The sequence below is a fragment of the Platichthys flesus genome, chromosome 1, assembly GCF_949316205.1.
Source record: "Platichthys flesus chromosome 1, fPlaFle2.1, whole genome shotgun sequence".
NCBI lineage: Eukaryota > Metazoa > Chordata > Actinopteri > Pleuronectiformes > Pleuronectidae > Platichthys > Platichthys flesus.
In genome coordinates this window covers 24,151,309-24,176,564 of record NC_084945.1, presented here as the reverse complement: position 1 = coordinate 24,176,564, position 25,256 = coordinate 24,151,309, and the positions used below count along the sequence as shown (strand labels likewise).

The 25,256-nt window shown below is 40.1% G+C and overlaps 1 protein-coding gene across 2 annotated transcripts in view; it reads left to right on the top strand.

Moving 5' to 3' along the window:
• The window catches only part of ntrk3b (neurotrophic tyrosine kinase, receptor, type 3b), a 159,281-nt gene that overhangs the window by 115,317 nt on the left and 18,708 nt on the right, over nt 1-25,256 (top strand). For both annotated transcript variants that reach the window (XM_062389657.1, XM_062389652.1), the window contains exons 12-14: nt 6,634-6,822; nt 17,988-18,118; nt 24,138-24,310. In XM_062389657.1, coding sequence (XP_062245641.1) covers nt 6,634-6,822; nt 17,988-18,118; nt 24,138-24,310 — 493 coding nt within the window. The remainder of the gene's footprint in view (nt 1-6,633; nt 6,823-17,987; nt 18,119-24,137; nt 24,311-25,256) is intronic.

Sequence of the window (25,256 nt, the reverse complement as noted above, 5' to 3'; positions counted from 1 at the left end):
TTTAGCGATTTTGACAATTTAGAAGATAAAATACTTTTTTGTTTTAAATGGCAGCAAATTAACCTCCTGCAAATAACTACTTTTGACAGACTAATGGAAAATGCTTTAAACATTTTGACAGTCGGTTAATATTTGACTCCAGCCGACATCTTGTCTTTGCTTCACCACAGCCACAGTGTTTGCCGTGATTTCTGTGTTTTCCACTCTTCCCATGTCCGAATTTAATTAATTTCAAATCCATTGCTAACTATAAGCGGAGCCTTGCCTCAGTAAGTTATCCTTCCTGTGTTCTCTTGTTCATTTTACATGTCCTCAAGTTAATTCCAGCTCTAATTAACTACCTTTGAAAGAAATCTGTGTGATAATTACCTCAAGAAGGTGGAACGGAAGCAATCACACTTTGCACAATTTATTTCCCACCACAGGGAAAACCCCACAGAGTCACTGCAATTGCTTTGTCTTTTCTCACCTTCAGCATTCACTTCGGTTTGTATGGAAACAAAGCAGCAGATTGATATGTTTTGGTCTGGTCTGGTATATTTGCAGAAATATTATCAAAAGATAAACCATTGCTGGAATAAATAAACACTTTTCCAGCATGATCCCGTTCCAGAGACACCAGCAGTTTCTACTGCTCCTATTCAACCAGTATCAACCTAGAAACACAGATCAAGTTTAATTTACACACAGACACACACGTACACACATACTACTTGTGTCATGCTCTACTGTGCATTTCCAGGCATTAGACATTGTGGGGTTGAATGAAAAACCAATCTACAGTCTTGATAAAGAAAGAACTGTTATTGTGCAACCGTTTTAGTAAAAATATTGTAGGTTTTGACCCTCTCTTGGGATTTGTTGTTATTTAAAGAATTATAATTGTATATGTGACCTAAACATCTTTGGATACCTTAAGTATTGCGTATGACATAAATGATAACTGACCATAATTATGATTCAGCGATGGTTGACCTGGGAGGTTTGAAGGCCGCTGCAGGAAAGCTTTAGATTACATGTTTTGTTTTGTCCTGTCTGTGGTGTTGTGATAAATTGAACCTTGAAAGTCTCTTATCTGATGAGGATAAATTAATTTCTGGTCCCAACCATTTGGTATAATACTACTACTATACTTCAAGTTGTCTGGTTTGACTGCATATACTTCAGACAGAGAATCTGCAGAACAATCCATGAATCCATTATCACTCATCCTTTATAGAAGAACATGTCCATTCAGGTTGTACCAGTAAATCATATCTGCAAAAATTCCTTTGAGGCTTCACATACATGGCACAAGCTCAACAACCCGAACCAATAACATAGATTTGGCAGCTGCTGAATGTGGCTTGAGAGGTGATATACGCAAACAAAAGTACACAAGTACTGATCCACTCACTGTAGAGTGCACAGTTTTACCTCCCCAGTAGATATATGACACTCTTGGCTGTGTCACTGTCCTTATTGTGGGTCCGCTTGGTTACATTCGAGAGGGAATGGGCCTCGTAAACAGATTTTATTGTTCAAGAAGAAAACAAAACACACAAGGTCATATGTCTGGAACTATGCATGCTGTGTCTGTTTCCTAGATGTGAAGAAGGAGAACTACATGATTTATACAATCCTATAAAAATGTTGCCAATTGTCATTTCACAACTTAGTTCAGAAAGTTTGGCTGACACATGAAACAACATACGCATATACAAACGTCCATACTCAGAATGATAAAGTCGTAAACAGTAGTAAAGCTTATTTTCCCTCCAGATACAAGTATTTAATTTGCTGCCTTGGCGCCTATTTCAGGCAGCATTCTCCTCTGCTTCTGCCCCTGGCCAGTTGCCATTTCAAGATCCCCTTCTGCACAGGAAATGAGAGCAACTTCAGAGTTAGCAACCTATACATTGATTTATTTTTTTGGACAGATTTAGATCATAGATCAAGATATAGTCATCATAACTGCTTTACTGTGTTTTTGTTGTGTTTTCTTTGAATTGAATGGATTGTTTTGCGGATCAGTCATTTAATGACCTCATCTTTCCACATGAGGGCTGTCATTTTTCAAGCAATCACATTTGAAGGAATTTGACATGACACACGATTTGTTTGCATGTATTAGAATATGACCTGCCCGCTTGACTCCTTGTCTTTGGTGAATTCTAAGATGGGTGACCTTGCAGATTTGTTGCTGTTGTAGCCGTTGCATGGGGACAAAGAGAATTATCGGCCGGTTACAGCTGATCACTAAAATGATGGAGAAAATTATTTTTGAAGAAAATTAGGACGACAACCACACGATTGGCTGGATGAGATTGTGACAGAATCTGATTAGTCGTTGAAAATTGCCACAATCAGCAGAGAGAGAGAGAGAGAGAGAATTAAGAGAAAGTCTTCCTGTTATGCTGGTTCAAAGGTTGGAGTGTTTTCTTTATTCGTGATGAAGGCCTGGTTAACAGAATCCAACACTTTAACAAAAGCTTAATGAGCGAGTGCATTATGAAGCCCAGGAGAGTAAGGCCACACTGTCTCTGCTCCTGTTGATCACATGAGTTTGACGTCTCTGAGAAACAGATGATGCAGGTGTCACACTTGATAAATTGATTTGGTTGAATTAGCTAATGCACCTGTGAACTTCACCTTGCATGAACATAAACCATTTTTGCACATTTGCTGGGAGTGCAGAACGTCAGAGGGAAGGGACTTTGAGTAATGCCATCTGCGGTGACACATCTCCAGGAGAATCATGGACAGATCTTAGCTGCGGTGCCATATTTCTGAAGGAATAGAGGGATGTTTGCAGGAGAAACATTTTGTCAGACAGAACGTTGAAGTGTGTGAGCAGTGGGATTTAACTAATGTTGAAACGACATCATGCCAAGGGGATATAATACTTTTCCATAAGGAATTCATGGACAAACTGGTGAATTATATATGTTGGTATTTTGATGTAGTGCCGTGCCCTTGGGTGATCAAATACTGCACATTCTTACCAACATGTTTATGAGATGTAGATGTGGATAACACATTTTTTAGACTTTTTTTGTGTATTAAGGCACATTCAAAGTATCTGATATCAGAGTTGTTCTTTATAATCACCAGTTTGACCATTTTTATGTGATCAAGTTAATGTATGTCAGACTATTTGACAGTTTGTTTTGTATATTTTGGTTAATGCTCTGATTTGCTTTCTCTACCCTGTCTTTACTAACAGATTTATTGTTTTGATTTGCCACTTTTCTGCCCGTCAAACAGGGACAGGACGGCTGCAGCAGAGCCGGGAAAAAAGCTGTAGCTTCTCTGGCCATGACTTGCTACACTAACGTTAGCTAGTCAACCTACTGAAGCGCAGCTAGTTTGTGGCAGCTGAGCTGTAACGTTCAGTGTGTGTGTGTGTGTGTGTGTGTGTTTGGGAGAGAGACAGACAGAGAGAGAGAGACAGAGAGCAGCCATTTTATGTGACTGACAAAACGGAAATTTGCTGCATGGAGATTACACACGTCACATTCTGCCTCACAGGTCAGCTTCAGCTCTGTATTTGTTACTTTAGGAGAGAACAGTCAGAGCTGTGGTCTGTCGCCTCTATGTTCTGTGCACTATGAAACACAATGTTTTTAACCATCAAGACCCCTCAGGTAACACCTAATTCAAAATTGAACAGAGAAGTGGGTCAGATTATGTGAGATTATACAAGTGAATCACATGTTCTTAGATAAAGGTATTTTGGTATTACAATTATAAGTGCCCCAAAACACATGAAAAGCTGTATGAAAACACATATGCCAAGTTAACAATAATGCTTTTTATTTATGGTTCCAACAAATCTGCAATGAATAATTTAACATTTTGTGAAATTTAATAAAAGCCAAGGCAAGAATAAATACTTTAGAACTAAGAGATGTTATCTGTCTGAGCAATAACTCAATATTAGTAATTATTGCGATGCAATTCACATCAACAATATAACTAAAGGCTAAAATGTGTTAAAAGAATGCTTAGGCTAAAGAACAGGGAGGAGGTTTAACACGTAAAATAAATAACAATGTGACATCTTTAATAACTTTATTTGCTCAGCACTTATTTTAACAAGATTACAAAGTGCTTTCCAAAATACATTGTAAAAAACAGATGAATGAAAATAAAATGTATAGAGAAACCCAACAGTTCCCACAATGAGCAGCGCTATGGTGACTGTAGAGACTTGGGGAAACCTCTGGCAGAACTAGAATGTGGGCCGGCATCTGCCTTGACCGGTTGGGGTGACCATGGTCGAACCTAATGTGCTCAACAACATGTATTTAGTATTTAATATGTCAATTTATTAACACAATTAATGTGCACTTTAAATTGTTAGTACTTCTAAATATCCTGTTTGAACAGAGTACATTCTAAAGAAGTTACTCACTGCTTGAGTAGATTTTAATGAGATTATAAGGGTTTAATAGCTAAGAGTTGATTTAAGGTCGATCTAGACGTCTGTATTTAGTGTCACACATATATTATAAACTGTATTATTTGATAAATACAAAATGTTTTGGTCAAGAATGTTTAAAGCTAAGTCAAGGTCTGATTTATTTTATCTTATGCATGGACAAAGACAAGTTGTGAAGGGATCAGTCATGAAAAGAATATAAAATAGTCAAGAGTTGTCTCATTTCATTTCCCATTTCTGTTGAATAAATCAAAGTTGGTTTAATAGAGAGAAATGAGGTAGACATTGGGGTGGGGGGGTGGGGGGGGGGGTAATGTCTAGTGCTGAATTCCATTCAGTCCATGAGCAACATCTCAGATGATAAAACCTCTCTCAGAGGCCGTTGGGCATTTTCATCACCAAGGTGAAATAAATGCAATTTTTAGAAATGCTCTCAAGTCAAAAATATCATTTTTTCCCCCTCACACTTCAGCAAAACTCCATCTCCCACAGAGATGTGTTTTTTGAGTGCTGTGGTTTGGGCCAAGGCCAGGCGTTCCCCAAGGACTCATCCATCTGCCACTGGAGTTTGATCAGATGTGCTGTCATTCCATTTCATATTGAATTAAAAAGCAGCACATAATACATAGGATCCATTCAGGGTTATCTTTTCTCGTTTTTTAAAGACTTTTACCCATGACTCATCATGCCTTTCCGTGCAATGATTTTATTTCAAGTGTTCTGACGTCTGAAGCAGTGTTGTAATGTGAGTGTAGCCTGTGCAGTGCAGTGGAGGGTCAGAGGCATCAGGGGAGATTTGGAGCTGTACTCCATCTCAGGTGGTTGAGCAGGTAGTCACCCAGTGAAGACCTGTGCTTGGTTCCCCATAAAGTGGATGCTCAGCTATTGAAAGTGTGTATAAGAGCCAATGTTGTGAATAAATCGTTGCTCACATGTTTCGCTCCATCAGAGGAGGCCTCCATGCCACCCCTCTGCAGCTGAGGGTGTATAGTTTGATATGACTGGGTCTTGATTACTGTTTTCTATTTAAAGTGAGGAAGAGACTCAACTTAGTGGGTAAACACATTTGCTGTCACTTCTCCACTGAATCATCTAGTGCTGACTTCTCATCACTTGCTATATCTCCCCCCCGGAAGATTGCAGTTGTCACAGCTCTGTGCTGCTTTTGCCACAGCAGAGATTACATTGTCCGACAGTAAATCTCACCTTTGAATTTTGATTAAAGGCGAGAAATCATGTTGGAACCTGTCAGGTCTGTGTTGTTTGACACCATAAATGGATCCAGCCTGGCCAGCCCTGCTGCTCCAGCACCAGCTGTGCTCATAAAGATTTGAACATATATTAGTATGTATTGATTTTGGTAACTGCTCCTGTTCATATATCATCAGAAAACAGATAGATGGCTGTCTGAACAGAATAATGAATAAACAAACCACTGTTTTCCAAACGATGGTTGAGCGAGAGGTCACGTTTGACAAACTCATTCCCCACCACTTGAGAAATGAAAACCAAGGTTCAAAACAGACTCTTGTGTGTTGGTTTGGTGGTTCTGAGCTGATGTAAAAGCTATATGTGGAACTCAGGTTTGTTAGTGTTGTTGAAGCGGAGCAGCTTTCCAGTTGATTGGCTCTCAGTAGAGCGCAAACCACAGCCAACGCTTCACAGTCCTCTAAAGTGCAGTTGAGTTGCACCTAATTACACAAACTCATAGATATCAGTCCTCTAATTATGGCTAATTTATTTCAGAATGATAACAAATTATTTTCAGGGTAAACTTAGAACATTTTGAAAAACATCCCCTGAAATGTAATATATCCTTATATAAATATATTATTGGATCCGCCCCCTGATATGGATCTGCACCAACATTTAATGAGTTCTCTCCTGATCCATACCACAGCCTTGCACCAAGTTTTGTAAAAGTCTCTTCAAATGTTTTTGGTGTAACCTTGGTTACAAACAAACAATCAAACAAACAGAAGTAGAGGTACGAAAACATAACCCCCTCGGTGGATGTAATTCTAGCAGATTTATAATTTGAGTTCGAAGAAACATTACTGTTGTAAACATCTGTTGAATGTTTTCCTATGAAGCAATAACATTCACTGGTCAATATTATATTACATGTAAGTGATATATCTGTAACTGAAGCCCCACATTTTCACTTTTGAACTGTTTGGTAACGGGTCATTCGTCTCCTATTCCTCCAGGTCCAGTAGCTGTGATAAGTGGTGAGGAAGACTCTGCCAGCCCTCTTCATCATGTCAACCACGGGATTATTACCCCCTGTACTCTGGACGCGGGTCCTGATGCAGTTGTTATAGGGATGACTCGTATCCCTGTGGTCGAGAACCCTCAATACTTCAGACATGGACACAACTGTAACAAGCCCTCCACCTGTAAGTAACATTTCTCTGTGTTAGCAGTTCATTGTGTGAATGTGTTCCTCATGTATACTGCTGACCATCACACATTCTTTCGTCTCACCCCGGTAGAGATACAAAGGGCCCCTTGGACCAGCTTGATGTGGTTAGGTGTTTTAAGTTCATAAGGCGCATTAGAAACCCAAACCTCCAGAGCAAAGTGCAGCATCTGGGCAAAGAGCCAGATATCAATCACCTTGTCTTTATGTGGCTCTTTCCAGCCGGTTCATCTCCATTGTAATCTGCTGTTTATCTTTACAATAAGAAGTGCCAGGGCCCTTGGGGCAATATTGTCATCTACAGAGCCATTGTGATCATGTGGTGTTTGCATATGCTGGCACAGCTCCAGACATTTCATATACATCTGTTGACAAAAGTAACCCTCTGGTGTTCAGACAGCTCACCCTCCACCTCACCTCACTCACTCTCTCCCGGGACTTGACACTTGTTGGGGAAAAGACAAGACAACTTTAAGGCCTAATTACTCACAATTACATCAACTGCCCAAGAGAATCAGCAGAAAACAACTGGCACCAGCTGTTTCCCCAACTGGATTCCGTCAGGGGGAAACGCTCTCGTCCGGTCCGAATGGCAGCAGACAAGATCTGAGTACCCTGCTCCCCATCAGCTTCGAAATGCATTGTTTACATCTTGGCTCACTCTCAAAATCGCCGTTGGTCAGACTAGGATAAGTTGACTTGTGAATCAGAGCCAATGAGGAGGAAGGAAATCCCATTTGGAGGTGATAAATAAATGACGAGTTATATGTATTAGGAATAGCATGAATTTTTAATGGCGAGCCAGTGACTGATTTATAATGTCTCATGCCTTGCACAGGAGATCTGATTGTGAGCTAATAATAAATGACAACGGGCACAAATGAAACTTTCTCCTGATCACAGTGAACCTGTAATTTAGAGTCAGACCACGCATGTACACGATTGCAGCCGAATTCCACCGGATGTTCTCCCTGTCAGAATGCAGCATCCCCAGTCCTTAGTAGTCGTTTATTTTTAGATTTAATTCAGAGTGTACGCCGGAAAAAAATAAACTGTAGGAAATCGACCCTGAATTCATCACAAGGTCATAATGGCCACTGCTTTCTGCCATGGGCTGGAAAAACAAAATGGCTCTGAAGGCCTTGTGCCTCTTGCGATCGTTCACTGAATATGAATATATGCTTCCCCCTCAGGACACACACACATAGACAGGGAAGGAACAAATCTGTGTGTATCCATGTGTGTATATCTACAGACTGTGTGTGGGTGTACGACAGTGAAAATGAATCTGTGCATGAATGTGGATGTAGGCATTCTGTTAGTGGGGCTTGTAAGGTAGAATCTATTTCCCTCGGGTAGCCCCAGGGCCCCGCTGGGTCCCCATTGTCCGGCTGGCCTCTAAGTTTCTCTGTTCTACGGCTTCACATGTCAACCAGAGAGCTTCACTAAGCTCACACACTGCCCCGTTATTGATGGTTTGTCGCCAATCCATAATGTATTCATTCATTTCCTTGAAAGCTTCTTATCCAGCGTGCTTCCAGAGTGTCACACAAATATGTAGGTGCACACACACACACTTATTCTGACCCACATCCATCCGTAGTTCAGGTTGGTCCCAGTCTGCTTCCACCACTGGTCTCCTGGGTAATTTAAAGTGTTCCTTACTGTTGGGTACTGTGCATATGGAAACCCTCTCCAACAGTCTGCTGCTGCTATCTGCCATGCTGGCTTCTGTTAAAACAGCTGCATGGGATAGGAAATCGCCTGCTGCATGAGTCACACCAGTGATCCCAGCATGTCTCACCAGATGTATTATTCATGAGTATTTGATCTTCAAGTCAACCCTTTCAAATATATACCATATGTATTGTTCGGTTAAATAGTTAGTAGTCAGCTGAAACAGAGCGCACAGTAACAGAACTGCTGCCGTCAGTTTCTCACTGCACAATAAATAATAAAAATACTTAAAAATCAACCAATCGCAGTTGTCCTCCAGCTGAACCGGCGACCTGTAAACATGCATTTGTAAACAAGCTCGGCAGATTGAGGATCTTACAGCAGAGCAAAAGAGTTGTCATTCTGATGCCAATTTAAAAACACGGCGTGCATGCAATGGGTTCATCTTGGGGATGGACCAGTGGCCTGGACTTATTGCAGCGGTAAACAGACGATCCATGACTGATTAGGACATTCGTTGAGATCAGCTCTTTTTTTTTAAGCCGAGCAGAAAAAGGCCAATCCTTGGGAACCGTAGCGGCATTAGGGAGATAAAGGCAGAAAAGGCAAAGGACAATTCTTTAGCCTAATGACAGATCCATATCTAGCAGGATCCGCCGTCTCATAGCGAGTGGCTTTGTTTTATCGTAGCTTGCTCTTTTAATTACGGATTTGTCACATCCCACTGGCCAAAATTAGACAATAGCTTTTGATGTCGGAGTGTAGCGCGTAGCCTTTCATTATATCCACGTTATTAGGGATATCACATGTGGGCACAGCTCGGTCAAACCCATTCTCTTTCCGCCCTGCTTTTAGTGCAACAGAGGCATAATTATGCTCAAGGTGATGTTTTTGAAGATTAAAATGTCTCCAGCAGAGAGCCAGTTGTGAATTTTAAAAAAAATGTTTAATTTCTAACTGAATAAGTCCAAGATGGGTTCTTTAAGCTTGGCCCAAAATCCAGAAGCGAGACAGAACCTATTGGTAGAAAAGAGCTCCAAATACTCAACCACACATACAAAGCAGTGTGTTCTCAAAATTGAATTCATTAAAGAATAAATTAAAAAGTGTTTGCTTCTGCAAACACGTTTAATTGGTTTGCAAATCTTTGCAAAGCAGAGCAGTGGCAAGAAGCTAAAAACTAGCTAGAGTCAATTAAAATACTCAACCATCACTCTACAGTTTTTGGCTCCTCCAGTGTCAACTTCGAAAAACTGCCTGTAACAATGTCATTTAAAAACCAACATGAGATTAATTATGGTAACATGATGTACAAGAACACATGACCCATTTGGTTCGAGCATTAACACAGGAGTTAAGGATTTCTTCATTAGAGTTGCATGTTAAAATAACACTTTGTCATGGGTGTTGACACGTCTGCACCACAGCGAGGAGTTCATCAATGTGCACCCAATTGACAGTTTTATAACAGCAGAATGAAACAAAATTACACAGAATTGATTATGTCAATATATATATATATATATTTTTTTTTAAACATCTATTTATAGTTTTTCTGTGATAAAAGCTCAGGCTGGATAAAATGCCTCTCTTCTCACAGGTCAAATATAACCATTTTGTGTTGGGAGCATAGACTTTTAAAGAACCTCCCCTGAGTAGCAAGTGTAAAGTACTTAGTGCTTAAGTGTACTTAATGCTTAAACTTTAATCCAGCAATAACACAGAGGTTGTGCCCAGGGGGCAACTATTGTCAAAAGGAAATCAATCACTACTTTACTCTGTATATATATATAAATAAACAGCAAGCTTTGTGGTATAGACTCATTAAGTGTTCCATATTAAGTAAATAGGGCATCATGAAATAAATAACACTTGATTAAATCGTGGGAGGAATTAATGAGGACGGCACAGGGGTGCACTGTCGCCTCACAGCAAGAAGAAGCCCCACATGAACCTCATGGCCAGACACTGCCTGTCTGTGTTGAGTTTGTATATGTTCTCCCCATGTCTATTTTAGTGCTCTTAACTGAAGACTCTAAATAACAGTTGGAGTTAAAGTGAATGGTGAATGACCCAGTGTCAGCACTTTTGCATCGAAACGTTTTAGGACAGTTCTGCCACACATCTCCACCCTCTCATCATTCAGCCAATCGCATTCTCCAGCTACTCTTCAACTAGCTTAGCAACTAATACCACTTGAACCACAATTGACTTCATTACTTGATTTCTTTTCTTATTTATTTGTCTGGTATTGAACATTTTGGGAATACATATGTTGTCACATATGGAAATGGTCTTGGGGACTAGAGATAAGATGACGTTGCACATTTCTGACTAAACATGGACATCTTTGGTACCTTAAATTGAAGGTGCCTGCTAAATCTTCACCCATCCGTTAATAGGTCATAGATCATCCCAAGAAGGAATGGAACTAACATAAACATATGGAATAGTACTTAAAAGGCCTGAGAATTTCAGAATCAACACACCTAAGATGGTAACATTTCATAATGGTTTATAACCATGTTAGAAAGATCCATTAGCTGAATTTACGACAATAGTAGCAGGTAACTTCTTCAATTCTGACATCATCAGACTGACTTTTGCGATGCATTTTAAACCAGTCTCAGCCGGCCATAGGTGGCTGTTCACACAGGTCTGGGTGTTCAGGCAGGCCAGGCAGCTACAGAGACGCAGGCCGGCAGTCAGCCAGCAGCAGCAGGTTAGGAGAAGATACCCACTGAGAGTCAACTATAAAGCCTGGTGTTCATGTCACAGCTGCCCAATGATGCTGAATGACACACAACCCTTGTGTTGTACCGAATTGAATTGCAGCGAGTCTTTTGTATGCTATTAGCTGCTGGATGAGTGCCTCCCACCTCACTAGGAACATCCTGTGGTGCTCTTTGTGTAGACGGGCAAAGGGTTTAAGTACATTTCTTTTAACCTTTCTTTTCCATATGTTAGTTAGTCCTAGATATGTACTAAGATATCTCAGAGGAGAGAGAATTATAAACCAATTAGTTTGTAAACCTTTGCATTTGGAAAATCAGTATGTTTCTCTTGTGTTTGCAACATTAATCAGGAAATGTGTGATTAGTCATCAGTCCTAAACATTCATAGATGCTTGAGTTTAATAGGTTTTAATTAAAAGTTGTAGAGGTAGTTGTGCAGTGGTAATATTTTATAAGTACTAACCTAATGGTGCAGTGAAAAAAGTTTATGGCTGAAATTGAATAACTTCATGTCCAAAGGTACTAAACATTGAGCATCTTATTGTTGAAGCATCAACCCTGCAAGACATGTTTTCGGTGACTCACATCGATCGACCCACCACACACACACAGGGAATCTGTCAGGAAAAACCACACATACACAAACACACACATACATAAATCTGAGAGAAACACGTCAAACACACATAAACTCACACTAGAGAAAGTTGGCAGGTAGCTGTGGTGAAATGCGCACACACACACACACACACACACACACACACACACACACACACACACACACACACAGGTACAGAAAAAAGCCCTGAACAACATCTGTGCTCTACCAGAAGCCTGACCTGACTAGCTGAATAAATCTTGGTGTAGCTTTGTGTCTCGGCCTCCAGGGAGAATGCTCCATGCTGCTGTGGAGTCCTCAGGTGAGCGAGGACAAGTGAATGATGCTGAGCTGCAGGATAGAGATTTACTGTCAGGGCTTTTCAGCACAACAATCTGGGTGAATAGGCTGCAGGATGCGGCCCTGAGTCCAACCTGCAGAGGAAACTGAAGGTTAACGTAACTTTACCTTGTCACAATCTACAGCCATGAACCATAATAGCTGCTGTGCTCCCATAACTGGGGAAAAAGAAGGGATCTGTGGTTATTCATCAGCTAAATGAGACAAATTGGAATTGAATTATTTACATCCAGGAAAAACGGAAGAAAGATCAACTGGAAAGAAAGTAAAGTGAAACAGATTTCCACTGTCTTCGCTTTAGATAGGGGGACACTTATGCAAACATTGTTTACCTGTTCTGCAGTCTATTAGCTGAAATATGTTTAGTCAACCACTAGGTTTAAGATATGCAATACATGATAGAAATGTTATTAAATGATTGATTTATAGTCTGCAACCTATGAAGTTGTAAAACTGAAATTTTGGCCTAAAAACGCAATGAGATAAAATGAATTTTTTGGGATCAGATGCTTGTGGATTTTGCAGGTTTGGTGATATGCAGGACAAAAGTGTTAAACGTTTTATTATATATTACAATTGCACTTCACTGACTGCATTTCAACATGTAGTTCTACAGGGACTCTCTTGTCATAGTTCTGGGAAAAGAGTCAAATTATGTTGCAGCGGTGCAGGTGTTGAAGTTAGATGCCACCACCATTATTTATGTCCACGTTCAAGTGAGATTTATTTATATATACACCTCTAAATGCAATGATGGATAGCTTCATATTTATATCGACATCAGTCTTGGTCTATCTGTACAGCAGTATACCACTGTGAGGTGCTTTTCTATTGTTCTAGGTAATGTACTGTATTTCCATGTGGCTCTATGTATCAGCCTGTTTATGCAAGAGTCTCGTTTTTTGAAATAAAGTCTTTAAATGGGTTTTTGAAAATTTGCCAAACGTAGTGACAAAGCTGCTAGGCTGACAGGGATGTTCGTCTTACAGGAAGAACACTGTCACTGGTGATGAAGAGTCTACATCCCTTGTTGAACACGAGGCAGTCCTGACTGGCTCATCACTTATTCTCCTCTGTGGCATTTAATTCTTCTTTTTCTTGACACTCCTTGACACCTAGAGTCAAGGCAGAGTTTGAATCCTTTCTGACGGAAATGAAACCTGCAAAAAACTAAATCATGGCACGTAACTGCTGATGCCTTAAAAAGACCAGTCTCTGAGTAAAAGTTCAGAAAGAGTTTATGTAGCATCCAATGAAGGTGGACTATGGAGAGGCCAAGGCAAACCTGACAGGCAGAGGAGTGAATTGTTGAAATAGTGAAGTAGCAGTGCTTCTCTTTGGTAAATTTACATAAAGATGGAGGTGGCAAAATGTTGATAAAAGGGATAAAGTATGATAGAATAATATGCACATTCTTAATTTGCATACGTCTAATAAATCATCTGTGACGCTTCACCTCACATAACTGAAAAGTAAAAGTCAAGATAAAAAATAGTAACTTTTAAGGAAGAAGTCATAAAAATAAATCGATTGTGCTCCAGCGTGATGTGGTTAAACCAGTATGTAAGCGTCTACCTGATGACAGATGACAACCTTCACAATTTTACATTTTTGGCATGTCACCAGCGAGCTCATCCAGAGAAGCTTAATGACGGGTGCAGCCAAAGAATAAGCCTCAGTAGCTGGATCATCAGCGTGACAGGCAACTGCCAGTAAGGCCAACCCTGATCCATGAATGATCATAAACGATGGGGGGGGTACAGAGACAAGAATCAAAGGAAGGGATGAAGAAAAATATTATTCACATTTATTTTCAGCAGGTTATAGAAGTTAGTTTAAGGAAACTCCTCAGACTTGAGGTGTAAAAAATATTGTCTCTTTTTTTGCTGAGAAACTGTAGGGGACATCGGACCCAAGAATGTCATTCGAAACATATTTTGAATTAAAATGTATGTGAAGCGACTTAAAGATGTTTTTCTCAAGTCTCAAAACGCCAACATTTTGAGCGATGAGGAGTTGACAGTAATGATGTAAACGTGTCCCTGTTGGGAATTTCACCCGGCAAACCAGCTGCCAGTTTCTACAGACACTTAAATTCTGATCTACTTTAAAACTGGGACAATTCTTTATCTCCAACACTGACTTCAGAAACAGCGAGGAGAAATGCCATCTGGCGGAAACACCATTGACATTGGTGGTTTGTGGATTCTAGAGAAAGAAAGAAAAAAAAAAAAGAATAATCGCCTGAACCAATTTCCCCAAACTGTACAAAAGTGAGGTGTAAATATCTTATAAACTGCCATCTTGGGCTGTTATGGAAAACCTGTGCTATAATGATTGGAGACTGGAAACGTAGCTACACACGATCATGGCATCTCATCTAATTTTTATAGCATCAAATAATTAATTAAAGCCAAACTTAGAGGAATCAGACCTTGAACAAACATCAGTGTGATAAGAACTACCAACAAAGACAGAAATTTCTGAGAAAAAATATTTTGATTTACTCTCTGGTCAGGTAGTAAATCTGCTGTCATAACCAGTAATCTGTGTCTATGAATCAGGAAACATTTCAGAGGTTCTACTTTTTGGATAAAGCAAATAGAAAACTACAGCGGAGAAAGAGCAACTCTTTGTTATGCATTAAAAAATGCATAACAATAGCGGGTGGCAAGGGAGTAGCAGGAAGCAGTTCAAATAAATGAACTCTTGACTTGGAAATTGTGTAGTAGCTTTTGATATCTCTGCATGTTGGAGCAGTAATTTCATTTTGTATTGGTAAAAGTGAGGCAAATGGAGAGAAATTACTAACAATGACGTATAATGTTATTGTTACATCTATCCCGACTAAACCTTGGCTAAGAAGATGGTCCAAATCAAGTTGCACTTTTGTATTGCACTTTGTAGTTTGCCTTTTTTGATGCTAATGTACCTACATGAGTCTTTTTTTAGGTTTGTACCCTCACGGTTAGATGCACTTATTATAAGTCGCTTTGGAAAAAAGCATCAGCTTAATGATATGTAATGTGTTGTGTCCACAACAAAAATGTACACTTTTCTTCGTCATATTCATAATTATCACTCGCTTTAGTGTTTCACTGCATTAGAGGAACAATCTTTTTCTTTATGTAAATGTATTTCACATTGATCATTCACTGCTGAGTGTTTTCCTGTGACATGCAAATTTAATCTTTGTTGTTTAGCACGATTTGTGTGCCATCATGTAATGGATGGGATGCTTTTCAGGGGTCTTTATTCTAAAATAAATCATCTGGAGACATTAAGAAAATGTCCAAAGACACTATTTACATTCAACACATGAATCTAACACTATAGCTTAATTAGCTGCAGTGGATCAAATCTTCAGGGGCTGGTTGATATTTCAGACAAAAACCTTCTCAGTCTCCTAATGGCTTATTAAACATAAAGAAAGGTTTACAGTAACTAAGTGACACAGTTTAGCGAATTATCATAATTAAATTGCAGATGTCAGTTAACTGTTTCATCTGCAGAGAGAGATCATTGGATGTTGGGAGAAGCTTAAGCAAGACGACCCGTGTCTGAGTTTCAGGCTGTGGTTGGTGATGACCTTCTATTGACAACAAATGGAAAAGCCTCAGGTTCAAGGTCTAAGGTCTGCAGACACTTCGGTGATTTCCCTATATACTATAAAGCTATACAATCTTCAGACCCAAGTTTACAACTTTTCAAAATAAAGGTTCTGTAAGTCAGCTCAATATAAAGCATTGTAGCAACAAAACATTAGTGTGCTTTTACTGTGAGGATACATTTCAAGAGGAAGTGATTTTAAAATGGTGTTGCCGCGACAGAGATCAACACTTGTGACACCTGTGAACGGTGAAATATAAATAATAAAAAAAGTTGTTAGTTTATCCGGGGATGTGGATGAAGACTTGTTCATGTCTCTAAACAGCCTGTTGTAACTGACTGTAAATATGTGGCTGATCTTTTACAGCTGCAAACATAACAACGTGACTTTCTGCTTTGTTTACCAGAGCAATTGTAAATACGCCAGAATGAGACCTGTGACAGGCCTGGTCGCGTGTAACTCAAAGTGGAGTCCCCAAATCAGAAAAGGGGCTCATGAGGCAGGCGAAAACAGCCTGTTCTGTCTGCAGCTCACATGCCAGACATGGAAATACACACTGCAGCAGTTTTTTTTACTTTAAATCACTGATATATCATTTTAGGGGTACAAATACCTCAAATTAAATCCCAGAACGGTGTAAAATATGGCTCCTTTAAACATGCTGCATGTCCAAATTGCACCAAACTCTGCATTATACTTTCTTGGGCAATTTGCAACAAACATGTTAAATGTGAAGCCACTAAAGGTTTGCAGGATATAAGTTCCGCATACATACAGACTGACAGAAATACATTGTTCAGTTATTGCTTTAAATTAAATTGTTATTACTCTTTTAATATAATTACTATTATTACTATTATTTAATAGTTATTTATAGACTTAATTTCATATTCAAAGCATTATTTTGGCATTTAGAGAGAGAGCTACTGTAACTGTGTGTATGTGTGTGTGTGTGTGTGTGTTTGTGTGTGTGTGCGCATGCACGCACATTTAAAAGCAGTACAGTGTTCATAGTAAACCTACAAGCTGCCTTGTTTGATTCAGAGTCAGTTCAGAGGAGCTGCTCTGTTCAGAAGTCAACAGCTCCTACTCCTCCTGAGCCTGGCAGGTCTCTTACGTAAAAACCTTACCTCCGACACAGATCGGGCTCAAAACTCCCTCGTCTCACTATTTCTCTTTTTTCCTGGTTCTTTGTCTTTCTCTGTCTGTCTCTCTGTTGGTCTTTTATCTTCTGTCTCTTGCTGTCATGATTGGGATCAACTTGGAAGATTGGAAGTCTAGTGTTTCTTATCAATAAAAGAATAAGCTTTAGTTCTGTGGTCACGAGCATTGCTAGCAACCACAAGATGGGTGAACGATGGTCAGATTTCTACACTATGTAAATTATCTTGTCAGAGTGAGTTCATAAGAAAAAATGTGAAAACAAACTAGAACAAGAAATATATATGGAGCGACAGAGGATTGTTTTTCTCACTCTGCCCAGCTGGTTGTTTTATTGTCCTCACTGAGACTTTTCACAAATAGAGGTTTTACAATTCGGTTCTCATTAGAAAATGTGCCCCTTTGTTGTTTCAATGCCAACAGTAAAACCAAGGAATCCAGATAAGAGATTTGCAGCTCAGCAGGTTCAGTGTTATCTTGTATTTCATTTGCACTTCAGAGATTTGAAACCGCATGAACCCGACTGTTTCCAGTATTCTCTCTGAAGCAGCTTTAAAGTCAGATAAAACACTTTTTTACACTTCGACAACATCACATGTTTTGTAACTGCTTTTTAAGCACTTCCCAGCTGCTGTATCTCACTTACTGTATACTCAGAGAGTTATTCGAACAGTCAAAGAGCATTTTCATGGATAAACACAATTTGTGATGTTTTGTTCATGATTTTACACTCTCACTTGTATTTTGCCATCAAATATCTGGTGCTGCATATTGATTAGCCATCGGATCATGACCAGAATCTAAAATATTGGGCATAGCTGCATCCAATCTTCCCCTGCGTCAAATTTACTCCCTTCTTTTTCTGTATTTATATTTTGGGATAGTCTTCAAAAATAACCCAGGATCCTGTTTCATTTAATATGCAATCATGTGATAGGGGTAAACGATTTTAACAATGACTGTTTCTCTTTCTCTGCCCTGTGTTTGTTATTTTGTTATAGTAGTCCAGCATATAAAGCGGAGAGACATAATCCTAAAGAGGGAGTTGGGTGAAGGAGCGTTCGGTAAAGTCTTCCTGGCGGAGTGTTACAACCTGAGCCCCACCAAGGACAAGATGCTGGTGGCTGTCAAGGTACGTCTTTACTGTGTGTGTGTCTGTGTGTGTGTGTGTGTTGAAAAAATAAACAGTTGAGGGATTGTGCTTCTTTGCTTTCATGCTCTGGTATCAGTTGACTGATACCAATCTCACATCTGTGCACTTAGTATGAAGCTGCAGGCGGCAGACAGTTTGCTTAGTTTAGCATAGGGACTATCACAAGGCCCCACAGTGGGTATCATCCTAAATGTCCTGATCCCTCTGACAGTCGATAATGTTTTCTAACCCTGATGTAATGCATCTGTAAAAACCCTGTTACCCCCACTCTCGTAGCAAAAAAGGAGAAAGGCAATCTCTGGCATTAGACTAGGAACACAATGCTAACATGGGTCTCGGTTTGGTTAACGCCAACATTTTGTATTTTATAAATGTTCCTCTGAGATTCCGCTCCATTCTGACATGACTGCATCACATCATCAATGCAGATGTATCAGCTGCACATTCATGCTGTCAATCTCCTGCTCTACCACATCACAAATAAATGCTTCTGGATTCACATCTGGGGATTGTTGAGGACACTGAAGTTCACCGAAGACGACTTTTGCTTTGTGACATGGATTTTTATCATGCTGAAAGTATCCATTAGAAGATGGTCCACTGTGGCCATAAAGAGATGCACATGGTCAGCAACAGATTGGCTTTGGCATTCAAATGATCCCTGGTCGGTGTAAAGGGGTCCACCATTTTTGCCAAGAAAACCTTCCTCACACCACCACCACCAGACTGAATTCATGACACAAGGCAGGTTGGGTCCATGGATTCATGCTGTTGACACCAAATTCTGACCTGACCATCTGCGTGTCTCAGCAGAAATAGAGATTCATTAGAGCAGGCAACACTTTTCAACTGTCCAGTGCTGGTGAGTGTGTGCCCACTGCTACCTCAGATCTCTGTTCTTGGCTGACAGGAGTGGAACCCCACACGGTATTCTGCTGTTGTAGTCCATCTGCCTCAGGTTTCAATGGGTTTGTTCCTTCTGAGATCACATTCATCTACAATGCCTGATGTCCCCTGGCCTGTATTGGCATGATGTTATTAACTGCACGTGATCATTGCTGTGTATGAGAACACATTGAGAAAGCCTATATGAATCCTTTCTTGTCAAACTGGCTGAATAGGTTACTTTGTTCAAATGCCTTAGCCTGTTTAGGTGTCCACTCTCCATATAACTGGTTCCTGTAGAGTATGTGTGAGAGGTCCATTTTTTCTCAGTTCACCTTAGCTGTTGGAGATAAAAAGTTATTAAAAGATAGATTTTTGTCACACGGTGAGACTGTGGCGTGGCGTCAAAGTTTGATTACACGCCATTGAAACATGATGTACTGGACCATGAATCCTTTGATGCTGAGCCGTAAACAAACAATTCCTGCAGTCAGTGTTCAGCTCTATGTGTCACTATTTCCTCAGTCCTTATTATTATTATTATTGTATTGTTGTCATTAATATATAGATTTGACCAAATGTAAAAAGTTAAGAAACATAGTTTGTCTTCTGTTGTATGAATAGTAGCAAACACATTGATTTGTTTCACTCAAAATCTGTGTTCATTGATCAATGAATCCTGTATCTATATTCAGAAAGACAGAGGTGGTCTCCTGCGTCAGTTTCGTCTCCTTTCGGCCCTGAAGCGAACACCTTCTCCTTCTCCTTGTTGACCCCCACCTCACTGCTTCTTCTTGTCTCAGGCTCCTGGTGCAGACTTGCTTCCATAATCTGAGCCTTGGCCCGACACTCAGTGAGCTCAGCCAAGCAGTCAAGATAGGCCCTGAGGCGAGCACGCTGTTTCTTGACCTCCTTCTTTATGACACCATCTTTGTCAATCAAGTGAGACAATCTAGCATCTGGTTGCTATGGTGATAGAACCACCTACTGATGAGGAAGTTTTGCGATCATTTATTTCGGTAAATAAAAACAGGATGTTTCATTTTGGTGGACTTTTAATTATTAATTGCCTTTACTTTTTACTTTACAGACAACCCAATGTGCCAGCTTCTGCTCTGAAACATAATGTCATGTTCAAAATTGCAGTGCAATGAAGTTTTAAGTTAATCATGAAGCCTTTATGTTCATAAAGATGGACGCCATGACTGGTCCCCATGTGATTGACACCTGATATTGTGTTTGAGCAGTGATGAGTGTGTATTGGAGAGATGTCATCACCATGGTCCCACACCACAATCTACACTCTATGAGTGGCCTCATGAGCGATAATTTATACTTATTCATACTTATGCACACAGCATCATAATGTCACACATACACCACTATACTCTTACACAAACACTCATATTCAGTTTTATTTACTATCAAACTCTCAAACACATAACACTGCTCTCTCTAAATATATCATTTGAAAAAGGCACAGCATATATAAGAGATTGAATAGTATTAAATAGTCCATGTGAACACAAATAACTATGTGTAAGGAACCAAATGACAGTAAGTGTAAGACAGAATGATATGATATGTCAATGAGAACAGTAGTGTGTGTGAGTGAGTTTGGTTGAGAAGGAGGTAACAATGAATTCTCAGGTCCTGATTGGTTATGTTAGATGAAGCATGGTTACACTGACAAGGCCCGCCCTCCAAATCAAGAGACCCATTCGGGAACATGTTGGACCCGGGGCCGCACTGCGCCTCCAGGGGAATGTTTTAAACTCTCCGATCATTACAACCATGTCAGAAATTCTGGATCCACAGTGACCTCCTGTAATACAACCACACATAGGGCCCTCTTCCAATGCAGCAGAGCAGGAAATGTGATGGTTATTCAGACCAGGTTCATCAGGCGCAGCGTTATCAAAGAGGGCCAAGGGCACTTCCCCTGGAGCTCGCTTGACACCCGGGCCACACTGGCTGCGGTTGTGCCACTGGATGGCCGCGGATCGGCTTGTTTTTCATTTCGCAGATTTTCCCAGCATGCAGTTCACAAAAGAATAGACTGAGAAAATGATCTTTCAGCAGTTTAAATTTGTATCTGTTAAATAAATGTCACAAACATACATTTCCTTAACAATTATTTTACACTTTTCAAAATAGTGGCACTCCAGCAATTATGTTGACTTATTCCATTCATTTTTTTTAGAAGCCCAGCTTCATACTGTATATTAATGGAAATCATTTGAAGGCTGTAGTTAAAAGCTATTAAAGGTTAACGTAAAGCTCTTCAGGTGATGGGCTATAGAGGCTCACTCTCTCTCTCTCTCTCTGTCTCTCTCTCTCCTTCTATCCCTCTCTCTCTCTCTCTCTCTCTCTCTCTCACACTTACACAAACCCACACAACCAAGTGAATGATGTTGCAAAAGGTAAAAAAAACGTTTCCATTTCATACCACTCGTCAAGGATCAAAACAAAATGGTGATGTATGACATCATCGTAAAAGTTCTATTATTTCTGGCCACTTTCATGACAACCCTTTGCTGACAGAGCGTTACGCCCGGGTACACACTGGTTGTCCCGAGGCAGACAACACTGGTTTTCTGTTCTTCACACAGGCAGCAGGTCGGCCCTATACCTGAACACACCTCAATGTATTGGTAGAATTGTGGCCATCTCCCTGTCATTCCAACAAAGCTGTAAAGTTTTCATCTAAATGTTCCTTGTTGGCTATCACTGCCAAGTTGGCAAAGTTATTTAAACTGTCTTCCTGTTTGCTCAAACTCACTTTATTTTTATTCATACTCTCTCACTCAGAGGGCATAGAGGGCATATTAGTGTGAGAGTATGAAGGTGCACCTATGAGAGTATAATAGTGTGTGTGACAGGGTATGATGGTGCATGTATGAGAGTATAGTAGTGTGTGTGACAGAGTATGATGGGGCATGTATGAGAGAACAGATGTGTGTGTTTGTGAGAAAGTATGATGTTGCATGTATGAGAGAATAGTAGTGTGTGTGAGGGAGTGTGATGGTGCATGTATTATAGTAAAGTAGTGTGTGTTAGAGAGTACAATGGTGCATGTATGATAGTATATTAGTGTGTGAGAGAGATATGATGGTGCATGTATGAGAGTATTCTAGGGTTGAGTATACTGTGTTTGTGACAGATTTTGATGCTGTTTGTGAAGTATGAATTCTTTCTCATAGGGAATCTGAAAAAAACTGTATGATTGGGAATCAGGGTTATTCTGAGTCAGATGTTTTAGTCTAAGCAAACCTACTCAGGAAAAACAAACTACCGTCAAACAGCTACTCTCTCCTTGACAACAGGAAAAGAAGTACAGGAGTTTTGTTGATGATGATGATGATGATGTAGTGTCAGGCGATCACTTCCTTTTCTTAGTATTACATAATAAGCTGCCTGATTTTTTTAAATACAGCATGTGTGCATCTTCATCTGAACATGTTTGTGCCTGAAATAAAACTACAGGTCAGCAAAGGTAAATATTCATTGCAGCTCTCTCCCTCAATTTATTGTATTTGTGCACTAGAAGGTATTGTTTTGGAAGGATGCCCAGACAAGAAACGTTTCCTTAAGAGTGTGGTTTGATTTGGTAATAGAATTTTATGGCCATTTTACTTACGCTGCTGTACATCTCAACAACCTCCAGCAGTTCACTACAAGTAGAGGACATATGAGTAAATGTATTTCTATTTCAAGGTCTTTCCATCTGTAATAATGTCAGCACCAGTCAGGGAAAGCAGGACTCAAGGCCAAGGAGATCAAGAGAACCAACTTGCTGTATTTTCCTGTTGCTGATGAAGTGTCAATAGTGTTTTTCTCTTCAAGTAGATGAGATATTTGATTTTGTTTTCACTTCACTTTCTAATACTGCGCAACCACTGATAATCTCCGTCATTATCTCCTCTATTCCTACGGAGTGGGCAAACAAGTGCTCAAGCAACGTTGCCTGAAGGCAGTGATAAAGTAAAGCTGTTTGGGTGTAAAAAGAATCATAAGAGCATGATGGATCCTCCACATTGAGAACAACAAGACTAAACTACTTTTACAGAAGTGAAAAAAACATCTGGTAAAATGTGGGCAAAACTCAAAATCCCCCTGAAATCTGTTTTGTGTCAGGTTTTTTTTATGCTTGACTGGTCAAAGCATTGTGTGTCCATAGAAGTAGAATTGAAATAGACTTATTCAATAAATCATGACGTATTAAGCATGTGACTCACTGAAGCTTCTGCTCCACTGAAGAGACACTAAATGGCAGCACATAAAAACATCAGAGCTGCGTGGAGTGACGAAGAGACTGTGACGTGCCTCAAACGTAAATGCTTTATTTCCATCACATATCCCACTTCGCTCTCCACTGCTTGTCATTCTTCTGTAGCTCGTAGAGACTGCTTGGGAGTTCCGGGGTCACCGGAATCATTCACACTGCTGTTAGAGATTGTTAGTGTTAACAATATTTTGGTTATTTGATTCTGATAATTTGAATCTCTCTATGTAATTTTTTTATATCTGCTGCCGATTCATTTACAGAATATCAGTTTGTAGGTGTTTGTTCCTTGACGGTTAATCTACACAGAGAATCAGCACTCTCAAATATCTCACCACTAAACCTGAGTGTCGAATTAATAATTGTTTCATAAAACCCAAACTATCATGATCATTGTCAGTAGTGATCCTCTGGGGACCATTAACATCTGCAAAAATGCATCCAGCATTTATTAAGACATTTCAGTCAGGACCAAAGTGTTGGACCGACCGAACGGTCAAATGGCATTTTCATGTCCAGAGCATTTTTACAGACTGAAGACAAGTGGGCGTACTGAGTGGATGTTTCAAGCTGAAAGAGATCTTTCAAATTACAATATGGAGGGTAGCAGGAGAAACTAGAAGAGCACTTAGCATAGTGATGGAAAGTAGAATATATGAGTCAATGCCATTGAGTTTGGGGGCAGGACACAAATGTGTCTCCTGTGGATAATTTGAAGTTTCCATGTCGGTGATATTGCACTAATGTGGCCCCCAATGTTATAAACTTGATGGGCAACAGATGAACACTTAGCCATGTCTAAATCTGACTCATTGTTTCCCCCTCCAGACACTGAAAGACCCCAACCTGTCTGCAAGGAAGGACTTCCAGAGGGAGGCGGAGCTGCTGACCAACCTGCAGCATGACCACATCGTTAAATTCTACGGAGTGTGCGTAGACGGAGACCCTCTCATCATGGTTTTCGAATACATGAAGCACGGAGACCTCAACAAATTCCTGAGGTTAGTTTTTTACTGACGATCATTCGGTTTAACATTAATGTACCAGGCAAGAGCTGGACCTGCCCATGTGAACGGACAAGTTAACTACAGAGAGTGAAAGGTTATTTTACAGTATCAAAATGTGTGTGCTACCTCAGGGCGTTTTCCGTCAGGGTTTTGTTCTTTTAGATGGAATTGTCCACCAGCTTATAAACAGTATGCAAATACAAAAGAGTCAGTAAGAGTCAAAGAAAAGTTAATTTGTTTTGAACAAGTCCTGCTGCTTATACAATATCCAGCTAACTTCACAGATTTCTGAGTTAGCGAACATGAGTGCTTTGGTGCTTTTGTTCTGTAATGTCAGACTGTACCGGGGGAAGTGACCTCGGATGAGCCTCAACAAAAGCGACATGCTGCTGGTACAGCGAACGCTTTGGTAAAGGAAATCTTAGCTGGAAAGGATGTCAGTGTGCACAAGAGGAGTCTGAGATAGAAGTCTGCTATTTCAAGTGGGTTGACTGCAGCTGTGCGTGTGTGTGGTCTTTCCTGTTTTTGAAGTTTGAGCTTTAATTGAAAAGATGACATGTTACGATTGAGTGTGCGTGTGTAGATTCAAGTGTGCGTGAGGAACTTTCTGTTGGGAAATCACTCTTGAAATGAAAGGCAATGTTGCGAATGATGAAATTCTTTCATGCAGGGTGCAAGACTAGGCTAATTTTAGGTCTTTGGGTCCTGTTGGTCACATTTAACAGATGAGAGGTGCAGGGAATCAACAGGAGTGAATAGAGAGATCGGATAGGCAGGTCCTGCTCAGCCCTCAGATATACAGAGGGCCCCCTGCTCTGAGTACAACACTACTCATTGTGTGTGAAGTCAGGCAAGAAACACACACAGTAAGAAAAAAAGCACTACTAATCCCCCTACATTGGAGCCGAATTATCACACAGATACACAAAGCCAAGATCAC